We start from the raw sequence: 12,205 nt of genomic DNA on the forward strand, positions 1-12,205 counted from the left end.
GGGGGGGGGAGGTTGGGTAGATGGGAGTTCTGGGGGTCTGTCAGGGTGGTGGTGGATGGGGTCGGGGCAGTCAGGGGACAGGGAGCAGGGCGAGTTGGGTAGGGGGTGGGGTCTTGGGGGCAGTTAGGGTGGGGGATCTTGGGAAGGAGTGGTCAGGGGACAAGGAGCGGGGGGGTTGATGGGTTGTGGGTTCTGAGGGGGGGCAGTCGGGGGCAGGATATGGGTGGGAGTCGGATGGGGGGGGATAGGCTGTTTTGGGAGGCGGGTGGGGCTTGTACTCACTGGGCGGTTCCCTACTGGGTATTCGGCGGCACTTCGGCAGCGGGTCCTTCACTCGCTCCGGCACTGAAGGACCCGCCGCCGCTGTGCCGCCGAAGATCCGGTAGGGAACCGGTTCCTAAGATTTTGGCAGCTCATCACTGCCCCCATCAAAGCGAAAAGGAGTTTTGCTCCTGATTTCAGTGGAGCCAGGATTTCACTAATAAGACTTCTCACTGTTATTTTTATGTATTGTTTTATATAGGCCTATAAATGCACGTGGTGCTTTACACTCAAATAAAAGAGTTAGCTTCTAAAGAGTTTTCAGTCAAAGGCTTCAATTCAGCAATACATCCCTAGTCATCTTGATCTTGCAAGGTGTTCACTTACATCGGAGTTGAGGGCACTCAGCACCTAACAGGATCAAGCCTCAAAGCACTGAAGCAATGGCTCAAGTTCCACTGAAGTCAGTGAACATGCTGAAGTGCTTTTCTGAATAGGTATGGACTTAAGAAGAGGTTAAATGTTTTGCTGAAGTGGAAGGTAAATACTGTGTGGATATGACGTCGTGAGTGAAGATAATAAGGAACTGGAGCAGGGAAGAGAGGACAGGGTTACACCAGTGAGATAGAGAGAATGTTTTGGTTAGTTGGGCACACTTCATGATGGCTGCACTTTTAAAACTTGATTTAGTTTTTTGTTTATAAATGAAGGACCAGACCCTAATAATATTACTGGCTGATATGATTACTGCCCTCATTGGGAACACTCACATTAGAGAGCTCTGTCTGGTAGTAAGTGTTCACAGGATTGGGCCCAAAGGTTGTAGTTTTTTTTATTATAATAAAGATATTTGGGGTGGTGTGAGCAGGGCAGAAATGTGAGAGCAAAGGAGGAGAGGAAGGAAAGATGGAGATGTAGAGGGAGAAAGGATGCAAAAGGGAGAATGTGAGAATGGAGGCAGCAAAGGAGAGGGGGAAGGCACAGGGTGCATATGGTATAACAGATGGGGACTTGGAAGGGTTTGAGCAAAATGGGGGGAAGCAAATGTTTTCCAGCGTTAGAAATTAGAAAGGTTTTTTTGGATGAGACAGATGACTTTCTGGCTGATAAATGAGGTCCAGTCTTTTTCCCTCAGCAAAGGAAACCATCTGACATTTGAAACAAATGTACCCTCCTGGTCTTCATTGAGAAGAAGGAGCCTCATAAAGCTGTCATGCTCTATTGCCCTGGCAGGTTGTTATTTCAGGAGAGTCCCTACGCATAGGGGAACCTGTCAGAGCCCAGGCACATTTATGATGCCTCTTCCTCTCAGGACCGCCTCATGGAGCTCTTTCCTGATGAAATAAAAACACAAAAGTAGCTGTGACAGTCTCGACTATCGACAGAACTATCTGCCACCTACAACAAAGACCTCGTCAATCCCAATTATCAAGGAGATCAGCTAATTACACACAGTACATTAGGGATAGCAGAAAATCCAGTCAAGGTGATGAAGACAGTAGCATGCACAGATTCTTTCTTTGTATTAGATTTGTTTCTGTGATGTCAGATGATAGCCCACAAGCTTTATTCCTTACTACACAATGTCAGCATTAACAGAGAAGGTACTGTGCAGCTATACCTGCCCTACTGTATCACATTGGCCTGGTGACAGGTTCCAGTTTGCTGAGAAATGACATGTAGGTGTAGTGGTCTTGTTAAGTTCAAGTGATTTATTGCATGGCAGTGTGCCAAAGCCCTTTGTTACACTGGGCTGTCAGTTTCTTCACTGTAAATTAAACCACATTTCACATCTTAAAAGATTTTCAACATTTATTTTTTGGACAGATTTCCTAGCAATCCCTTGTAGGACATGGTGAGCTCTGTTTAATTTAAGTACATTCTGTTGTTTCAACATACAACAAGAAGTGTTTCTACTTTTCTAGAAGTGAGTGTTGTTTAATTATTAATATAAGTGCTTTGGAACAAGTGATTGTGCGTGTTTGGTTATGGATTCTGAGGAATATGGAAGTTTCAATATTCCCAGGATGTTCCCTCTTTAGCTTTTCCTCATCCTGTTTCTTGGTAAGAGAAAAGCACGTCCCAAGAACAGCAAACCAATGATCACAGGCATAGTTTGACTTATGTATTTGGGGGTGCAGCTCCACCCAGGCCAACGGGGCCATGCATGGGAGGCAAATTCCATGCCTGCCTGACGCAGGCGGTATGGGGCGGTGCAGTGCCCTCCCATGCTGCCCCCAAATTATGCCCATGCCAATGACAGTGAATTAGAAGGACATCATGAGAAGGGAGGGGGGTTATAATTTGTGTTGCAGAGGAAAGGCTAGGCAAGGCAGAATGGATAAAAACACTTATAAATGTTTTTTTCCCTCCACTTATATGAGGTAATTTGTATATTGTAACATGCAAAACTCAGGTAATATCACTGCCAGTCACCCAACTTCTTAACAACCAACATTGACTTGTACAAATATGATCAGTGGGGGGTGAGGTGGGAGCTTGCAGTGGCAGATTTTTAAAAATCTAACTATTTTTGTGTCGCTGATTAGGCCTCAGCTGGAGTATTGTGTCCAGTTCTGGGCGCCACATTTCAGGAAAGATGTGGACAAATTGGAGAAAGTCCAGAGGAGAGTAACAAAAATGATTAAAGGTCTAGAAAACATGACCTATGAGGGAAGATTGAAAAAATTGGGTTTGTTTAGTCTGGAGAAGAGAAGACTGAGAGGGGACATGATAACAGTTTTCAAGTACATAAAAGGTTGTTACAAGGAGGAGAGAGAAAAATTGTTCTTCTTAACCTCTGAGGATAGGACAAGAAGCAAGGGGCTTAAATTGCAGCAAGGGAGGTTTAGGTTGGACATTAGGAAAAACTTTCTAACTGTCAGGGTGGTTAAGCACTGGAATAAATTGCCTAGGGAGGTTGTGGAATCTCCATCACTGGAGATTTTTAAGAGCAGGTTAGACAAACACCTGTCAGGAATGGTCTAGATAATACTTAGTCCTGCCATGAGTGCAGGGGACTGGACTAGATGACCTCTCAAGGTCCCTTCCAGTCCTATGATTCTATATTTGGAGATCATTAGCCACTCTTTGTAGTATATTGCACAGCCAGTATGATGTAGGTTTCTATTGTACAAATGCATTATGGGGTCTGTCATAGCATGTCTAATTGATTAGTGAACTCCAACATATGCTACTCTAAGCCCTGTACTTTGCATTTCTATACTCTTCCCATGGGTGGTATTTTTAACTTTTATAGGTTATCTGCTCTGTTCTACTGATGACATTCACATCTGTTTCTCCCTCTCTGGCAGTGTATCTTGGGTAACAATCATAGAATCATAGAGTATCAGGGTTGGAAGGGACCTCAGGAGGTCATCTAGTCCAACCCCCTGCTCAAAGCAGGACCAATTCCCAACTAAATCATCCCAGCCAGGGCTTTGTCAAGCCGGGCTCTATTGTCTTTTGGCTGTTAATGTGTAGAAGACAAATACTTTTCTGAAAATAAATACCCATTGAAACCCAAATGCTTCTCTTTGGACCTGATTAATTATAAAATTCTGTATCTTTCTTTACTCTGCCACTTAACTGAAATATTGTGTCAACATTACATGTCAAGTTGCCGAGGGTAATTTTGGTCTTGGACTCAGTGCTGGAACATAGTCAATATGTCACCAAATGCATATCAGGACAGTTGCCAGAAATACGCCCTTTTCTATCCACAGCTGACCTGGAGACTGTAATCCATTCATTTATAACATCTAGCCTTGACTACTGTAATTCTTTGTTTGCTGGGCTCCCTGCCAAATTGATTGGCAGACTCCAGCTTATTCAGAACTCAGCAGACAGGCTTTTGACCAAGACCAGGCTAACTATGTACATTATTATTGTCTTGGAGTCCTTATTCCAAAATCATGTTTATGTTGACTGTAAAATTTCCTTTCAACTTTAATTTTATGGGTGAAATCCTTCTTTTATTTTCAGTATCACTTGTCATGCATTTTAAAATCTTTCTAAGATAAATTGCTGCATATTCCATTATTCCACCTACAGTCGTTTCGTGTTTGGACCATTTCATTCTATACCCCTCAATTTTGGAATTAGTTGTCCATGATGTGAGTTCTGATTTTTTGTTTTGAGTTTAGGCCAAGCTGGATTCTATTTTGTTCATTGTTTCCTTTTATTGTAAAGTACTGGGAGACATTCAGTTGCCTATGTACATTTTTATTGAATAAAAGGAATAAGAACTTCATTTATGCATAATAATCAATGAAATATCAAGCAAAGCACAATTTGAGTTGCTTGTTCTTGTCACTGGAACTTCAAGATGCAATTTCAGCCTTAACTTGTGTAGGTAGTTGAAAGAATGTATTTAATATACATAGTGGAAAACAAATGTTCTCCCATAGTCTCCCTATCTACAGAACTGTATAGCCCTTTACCCCCACCTTGTCTCCATTCAGTAAACTTGCTATGTTATGGCATATTTTCTACTGTAAATATTCCACTTCTCCCTATGATCAGTCCCCTTTGTCCCTCCCTCCTTAGATTTATAGTTTATATATTCTTTTTAATTTACATTTAAGAGGAATATCATAATTTGGCCCACTTTGTTTATGGCAACAAATATTGAACAATGATGATGTAAGTATCTATTTAATATGCCTAATATAAGTTTCCACCTATGTCAAGGCTCTATCCCCACTTTGAACTTTAGGGTACAAGTGTGGGGGCCTGCATGAGGACTTCTAAGCTTAACTACCAGCTTAGTTCTGGTCCGCTGCCACCATTCCCTTCCCTGGGAAGCTTTTAGAAACCTCTCACCAATTCCCTGGTGAATACAGATCCAAACTCCTTGGATCTTAAAACAAGGAGAAATTGACCCTTCCCCCCTCCTTCCTTTCACCAACTCCTGGTGAATACAGATCCAAACCCCCTTGGATCTTAAAACAAGGAGAATTTGACCCTCCCCCCCCTCCTTCCTTTCACCAACTCCTGGTGAATACAGATCCAAACCCCCTTGGATCTTAAAACAAGGAGAAATCAACCAGGTTCTTAAAAAGAAGGCTTTTAATTAAAGAAAAAGGTAAAAATCATCTCTGTAAAATCAGTATGGAAAATAACTTTACAGGGTAATCAAACTTAAAGAGCTCAGAGGACCCCCCTCTGTCTTAGGTTCAAAGTACAGCAAACAAAGATAAACACTCTAGTAAAAGGTACATTTACAAGTTGAGAAAACAAAGTAAAACTAAGACGCCTTGCCTGGCTTTTTACTTACAAGTTTGAAATATGAGAGACTTGTTTAGAAAGATGGGGAGAACCTGGATTGATGTCTGGTCCCTCTCAGTCCCAAGAGCGAACGAACCCTTAAAACAAAGAGCACACACAAAAGCCTTCCCCCTCACCCCCAAGATTTGAAAGTATCTTGTCCCCTTATTGGTCCTTTGGGTCAGGTGTCAGCCAGGTACCCGAGCTTCTTAACCCTTTACAGGTAAAAGGATTTTGGAGTCTCTGGCCAGGAGGGATTTTATAGTACTGTACACAGGAGAGCTGTTACCCTTCCCTTTATAGCTATGACAACCTATAATAAATTATCTTACAGTAATGCTGCAGTTGTGAACCATTAGCTGACATCTACATATCAACTCTGGTTTTCAGGGTTTAAAACTCAGCAGAAAAACAATAGTATAATCCTTTGTGTGAAACACACCACACAAAGTATCACAAAGCCTTAGAGTGAGTTTTTAGGAAAATTGGAAACAAATCTGAATTATATTGAAGGAAAAAAAGAATTGGGGTTTTTGCATCTTCCAGAACAATGATGTTCTTAAAATTAAATTTGACCAGTTACCTATATTCTCTATTAACAAGAAGCAATTTTGCGTATGGCTAACGAAAATTTTATTATATAATTTTATACAGATGTTTGTTGGTGAATATTTAATGATACTTAATAATAATACATAGCGCTTATACTCTACAGTGCTGTTCAGACACAGAACTGAAGGAACTTTACAAAGATGGGTAAGAATTATTAACCCTGTTTTACAGATAGGGACCTCGGCCATGTTACACGGTGGCTGAGCCAGGGTCAGTAGCTAGGGCCTTAGATGCGTTTGGCCAAACTTCATCCCTGAAGGAAGGATGAGTAAACTGGAAGTGAGAACTCTGGGGCAGGTCCTCAGCTGATGCAAATTGTCATAACTCCATTGGCCCAATTGTCTACAATGGAACCATGACAATTTGCACCAGCTGAGGTTTTGCCCCCCTGAGTATTCTCTGTATGGCAGAGAATACATTCATATAGGGAAGAGTCAGGCTCAGAGGGCCAGATTTTAAAAGGTATTTAGGCGCCATGGGAGTTAAGCATGTATCTGCATCTTTAGGCACCTAAATACCTTTTAAAATCTGGTTCTCTGAACCTGATATCTCCTATATGGGTTTACCCTAAGCTGAAGCTGAGAAACTCAAAGGGGTAGAACCTCAGCTGGTGCAAATTGTCATAGCTCGATTGAAGTCAGTGGAGCTTCTCTGTATTTCCAGAGATTTGACTTAGGCAAATAAAGTCAATAGAATTTTTGTCGGAGTGAAGACTGCATGATTGGGTTCCACGTATTCATATTCAATTATTTTTTGTTAAATGAAAATAACTAAGTATGATAAGAGCTAATATATAAATGTTAGGAAATTCAAAAGCCATCCTGACACATCTATGGATGAAAAGCGCTATGAGTGCTAAGTATTATTAATTGTTATGTTAATTATAATGGGCACTTAGCATTCTCTCCTAGTTTTTTCTCTTTATGTATATCCAGAGATGTAGCTTGGATAATATTGTGCATAACTGCTTGACTTTTTTAGCTTATTGCACACTTAACATTTATTTTTTTATTTATTTCTTGAACACCTGAGAATTTTGATCATTGAAGAAGGCCTCCCGTACACTCTTCACTTTGCCTATAAAAGAAAGACAGGAAATCTCTGTGACCTCTTCCTGCCTTGAGTTTTCACTGAAGAGAGCCTCTGAAATGATCAGATAAAGACTTCTGATAGATGTTAGCACCTATAGAAAGAACTTTTTAATTAAACACTTAAAAGTTCAAAGGTTTCTACAAAATTCAGATGATCCTATTAATAGCTTTTAGTGGAAAATAGTAACCCAGCACTTCCTCATATCTTTGTGAATCTTTTCTATTTGAATTTCCATTTGCTAATTAAACACAGATTGTTAATTAAGCAGGATACTCTGTGCACCGGGGTCACTAATGCCGCATAATCATTAAATTCTAGCCTTCATTTATATACATATAATCATGGGTACTCTAATCTTTTTAAATTAATTTAATAAATATATACAATTTAATTCCATCCTTATATATCTCCACCTTTGGAGCCAAACAAGTGTTAATATGCTGAAATTATTGTGACTCTAGTCAGAGCTTGAACCAGAATGCCATTCCAGTACTCCTTAAACAGCCTATGTAGTTTAAGCAGAGTTTAAAATTTCATTAAACATATTTATTGCCGTACTTTTAGCAGTTAATTAACCAACCTTGATGGTTTTAAAGAAAAGCTTCCTCATGTGACTCAACCTAGTGTTGTCTTCCTGAATCTGGAAATAGCTTGGAACAATAGTGCAAAGAGAAGCAAGCTGTTTGTCTGTGTGATTAACTCTTGAATCTGAGGATGAAAGTTTAAATACCAATATTGCTAACTGTTTCACTGCTCATCATTTTAGCAGAAACATCCATGGCTTTATCCATTGGTTTGACATCATAGATGTCAGAGACAAAAACAACCTATTAAATTATCTAGCCCATTCTAGGGAAGCCAATGCAGGATTGCTCCGTATACTGTATTCTCCAAGGCTGAGGACTAGTCTACACTAGAAAGTTAGGTCGACCTGCTACATTGCTGAGGAGTGTGAATTTTCACACTCCTGAAGAGACATCATTAAGCCAATCTAAGCCCCAGTGTAGACAGCACCAGGTTGACGGAAGAATTCCAGCAGTGAAATACACAGCCACCTCCTCGAAGGTCACTGGCATCTCTGTGTTTGTCACTGGTGCAGGCACTGCTGGAGTCCTGTGTCCAGTTCTGGTACTGACAGTTCAAAAAGGATGTTGACAAATTGCAGAGGGTTCAGAGAAGAGGTTCCCTCCAAGCGGGGCCTACCTGGGGCAGGGGCTGGCCCGGGAAGGGGCCCTGACCAGGCTGGGGGCTCTGCCCTGGGAGATGCTCCTGGGGAGCAGCAGGAAAGGCCCTGCTGGAGATTCCCCTCTCCCGGCTGCAGCCAGGGCTCCGGGCTCCCAGCACCAGCCGCCCGGGCTCGAAGATCTCGCCAAGAGAGGTGAATTTACTACAGCAACGGAAGAACACTTTCCATCGCTGTAGTAAGCGTCCACACAACAGCAGTGCAGGTGCAGCACTGCTGCAGTGCCATTGTAGTGTTTCTAGTGTAGACATAGCCTTTAAGTCCCACGATTTGAAATGAATCACCAGGGGAGAGGAAAACAGCAACTAGGTGTGTGGGTGAGGTAAGATATGGAGCTACCAGCTCAGGTGGCGCAGGAAGTGGGACATGAATAGAGTTCCACCATCCTTTCCTTGATTCTAGTAGGCTTTAAAGTGTCTGAAAGACAGAACGTGGTAGCTTTACAGAACAGATAATGCTAGTTTAGCCAACTAATCCAGAGAGCTAAATCATAGAGAACTTCACTACAAAAATGGTGCTTATTCAGATTAAACTGATGAAACAGCACAACAGCTCAGCTGGTAGCACCGCCCCTTTAGCTGTGGAAAATGTTGGATTGTGACCAACCTTAGGATACTTGCATCTCAAAGTGTTGCGATCAGGGACCATCGCACCACTGCTGACGCAGTTTGAGTAGGTTCATGTTGCATTAGGAGCCTGCTGTATATTGGTGCACTAACAGAAAGAAGAGAGGAATGGAATAACTGTAAGCAAATAGGTGGCTAAGAATGGAAGGAGCTAATTTGGTCTGATTTAATACAAAGTCCTAGCTTCATGGGGCCTCTTTGGGATAATGACATTAGAGTGGGGCCCACCTCACACCTTGCCTCTAACACTTCTTCCTCCTCCACACAACCCCTCTCCCCCAACATTTATATGAACATACACACAGCACACAAATTATGCACAAGAGGCAACTGCATGCAAATTCTTCAATATATATTTGTAACTTGTGTAGACTAAAGTTATGGAGACAGACTTGAAGGGAGACATCTCCAACATTGATAAAATGTAAGTACAAAAGACACATGATTGGATGGATATTGATGATGTTATTTCAGTAATGACATCATCCATAGACTCCTAGTGTCTTTGCTTTGCTTCTCTATAGTGATCACAACATAAATTGCTTGTCTTGTTTGACTTCCTTGTTCACCAAAGTTGAGCAGATTGTGGCCGTTTTCAACGCTTCTACCAGACAAAAAGCTTGGGACCATTTCTCGAAAGCTCAGCGAAAGAACATAGACATTTGGCGAAAGCATTCTGAGGTTGGTGATTTTATTATTACTTTTTATCCATCATCTCACAGCTGGATTGACACAGAACAAGTGTGACTGTAGCTGGACGTACAGCATTCAGCAATATTTACGGCTGTAGTTTTAGCAGTTAATCAACTAGCCATTATACTATCTCATTTCAGTATGTATTGCTCCCATTGCTCCCATTACAATAAATGTTGTTAAATAACACTAAGTTGGAGAGCAATGTGTTTTTATTTTTCTTTTACAAGAAATGGGAAATCATTAGAGGAATATGTTTACCACTCTGAAATAATGAAATGAAATGGTGAAATTAGCAAAGATATTTAAAATAAATACATTTTAGAATTAAGTCTTTCACATACTAAACAATACATTTTTAGGAAGGCACTGAGATCTGGTAAATAAAACAGATATATAGTATAGATATTTGTTCTGGTTGAATCATTATATGGCCAGAGTAATATGAGTTTGCTGGAAAATAAAATAAAGATTTCTTTTCTTAATAATCAGTAAAGCGTATTCAGTCCAGAGATGGGAGGTACTCTTTCCCATCTATTTTATGTCCATCTTTAAAAAATTAATCAATCACTTGTATTGACTCTAAGTTCATGGCTGGCAAACACAGCAGCATAAATGTAATAATAGTACACATTAGGGTGGCTATCCAAGTCCATGCATGTGTGACTGTCATAAGCATGAGCAAAGAAAATGAGAAAAAAGATCTGGGATTCCACTTTCCTTTACACGAATGTCAGCAAAGAAAGTAGTAGTCCTGTTTTGTGGTGTTGGTCATCCAGCTTTCGATTGTAATTCAGTATATACGCTATGAACCCGTATTTTAAAAGTAAGTACCACTGTCTTTGTTTTCTTTATTTTTTATGTAGAAGTAATTTACATACAGTTGCTTATTTCCATGTAGTACAGTATGTTAATTGTTAACATTACAGTCCTCTAAATGATTTTCCCTGTCTCAAAACAAAAACTATAGAAGGTAAGATGCACTTATTTAATTATTCTGTAATACACTTGTAAAATAAGTGTTGCACACTTAGTTTGAGAAACACTTAAGTGCTGCGATATAAATCATTTGGGTTGCGTTTTAAGTGCCCATTAACTAATGCTAAATTACAGTTGAATACCAATGGCACTAGATGTAACATCCGCATGAATACCAAATGAATTTTTATTATCAGTGCTATTATGGCGAATACCAAATGACTTCACAATAATGGGACACTTAAAATAAAATGTTAGAATAATTTATTGTTAAGAGCTGTATTTTGCATTTCGTTCATAAATAGTTCAAGTGGGTGGCAAATAAAGTCTTTGTTTAACTGGAAATTGGGGATGTGGTGTTTTCTTTCTTGTCTTTTAGGGAGATGTGAAAAGTGGTTTGCTGTTAGTTTATTTCAACTATGTTAAAGTAATAAGAAAATAAGAATGGCCATACTGGGTCAGACCAATGGTCCATATAGCCCAGTATCCTGTCTTCTCACAGTGGCCAATACCAGATACTTCAGAGGGAATGAACAGAGTAAGCAACAGGGCCGCCCAGAGGGGGGGCAAGTGGGGCAATTTGCCCCGGGCCCCGCAGGGGCCCCGCGAGCCCTGGCCCAGCGGCGGCCCGGGTCTTCGGCAGCATTTCGGCGGCGGCGGGTCCTTCAGTGCTGCCGAAGACGCAGAGTGACTGAAGGGCCCCCTGCCGCCGAAATGCCGCCGAAGACCCGGACCGCCGCTGGGTGAGTACAAGCACCACAGCTCCCCCACTTTGCCCCAGGCCCCCTGAATCCTCTGGGCGGCCCTGGTAGGCAATCATCAAATTATCCATCTCCTGTTATCCATTCCCAGCTTCTGGAAGTCAGAAGCTAGGGACACCCAGAGTATAGGGTTGCATCACTGATCATCCTGGCTAATCCCTATTGATGGACCTATCCTCCATGAATTTATCTAATTCTTTTTTGAACTCCGTTATGGTTCTGACCTTCACAACATCCCCTGGCAATGATTCCACAGGTTAACTGTACATTGTGAGAAGTACTTCTTTTTGATTGTTTTAAACCTGCTACCTATTAATTTCATTGGGTTACCCCTGGTTCTTGTGTTATGTGAAAGAGTAAATAACACTTCACTGTCCACTTTCTCCACACCATTCATGATTTTGTAGACCTCCATCATATCCCCCCTTAGTCATCTTTTTTCCAAGCTGAAAAGTGCCAGTCTTTTTAATCTCTCCTCATATGGAAGCTGTTTCATACCTTTAATCATTTTGTTACCCTTTTCTGTACCTTTTCCAATTCTAATATATCTTTTTTTAAGATGGGGTGATCAGAACTGCACACAGTATTCAAGATGAGGGCGTACCATGGATTTATATAGTAGCATTATGACATTTTCTGTTTTATTATCTATCCTTTTCCTAATGATTCCC

General features: G+C 41.0%; 1 protein-coding gene across 3 annotated transcripts in view; it reads left to right on the plus strand.

Moving 5' to 3' along the window:
* Window positions 1-12,205, plus strand: part of LOC112103180 (ecto-NOX disulfide-thiol exchanger 1) — a 490,675-nt gene that overhangs the window by 387,461 nt on the left and 91,009 nt on the right. Inside the window, exon 10 of one of the 3 annotated variants that reach the window (XM_026650367.2) lies at window positions 9,677-9,783. The exons of the other annotated variants lie outside the window; for them this stretch is intronic. Coding sequence (XP_026506152.1) covers window positions 9,677-9,783 — 107 coding nt within the window. The remainder of the gene's footprint in view (window positions 1-9,676; window positions 9,784-12,205) is intronic. 3 annotated transcript variants of the gene reach the window in all.

Source organism: Terrapene carolina, unplaced genomic scaffold (genome assembly GCF_002925995.2).
Source record: "Terrapene carolina triunguis isolate 2854851 unplaced genomic scaffold, T_m_triunguis-2.0 Scaffold17, whole genome shotgun sequence".
NCBI lineage: Eukaryota > Metazoa > Chordata > Testudines > Emydidae > Terrapene > Terrapene triunguis.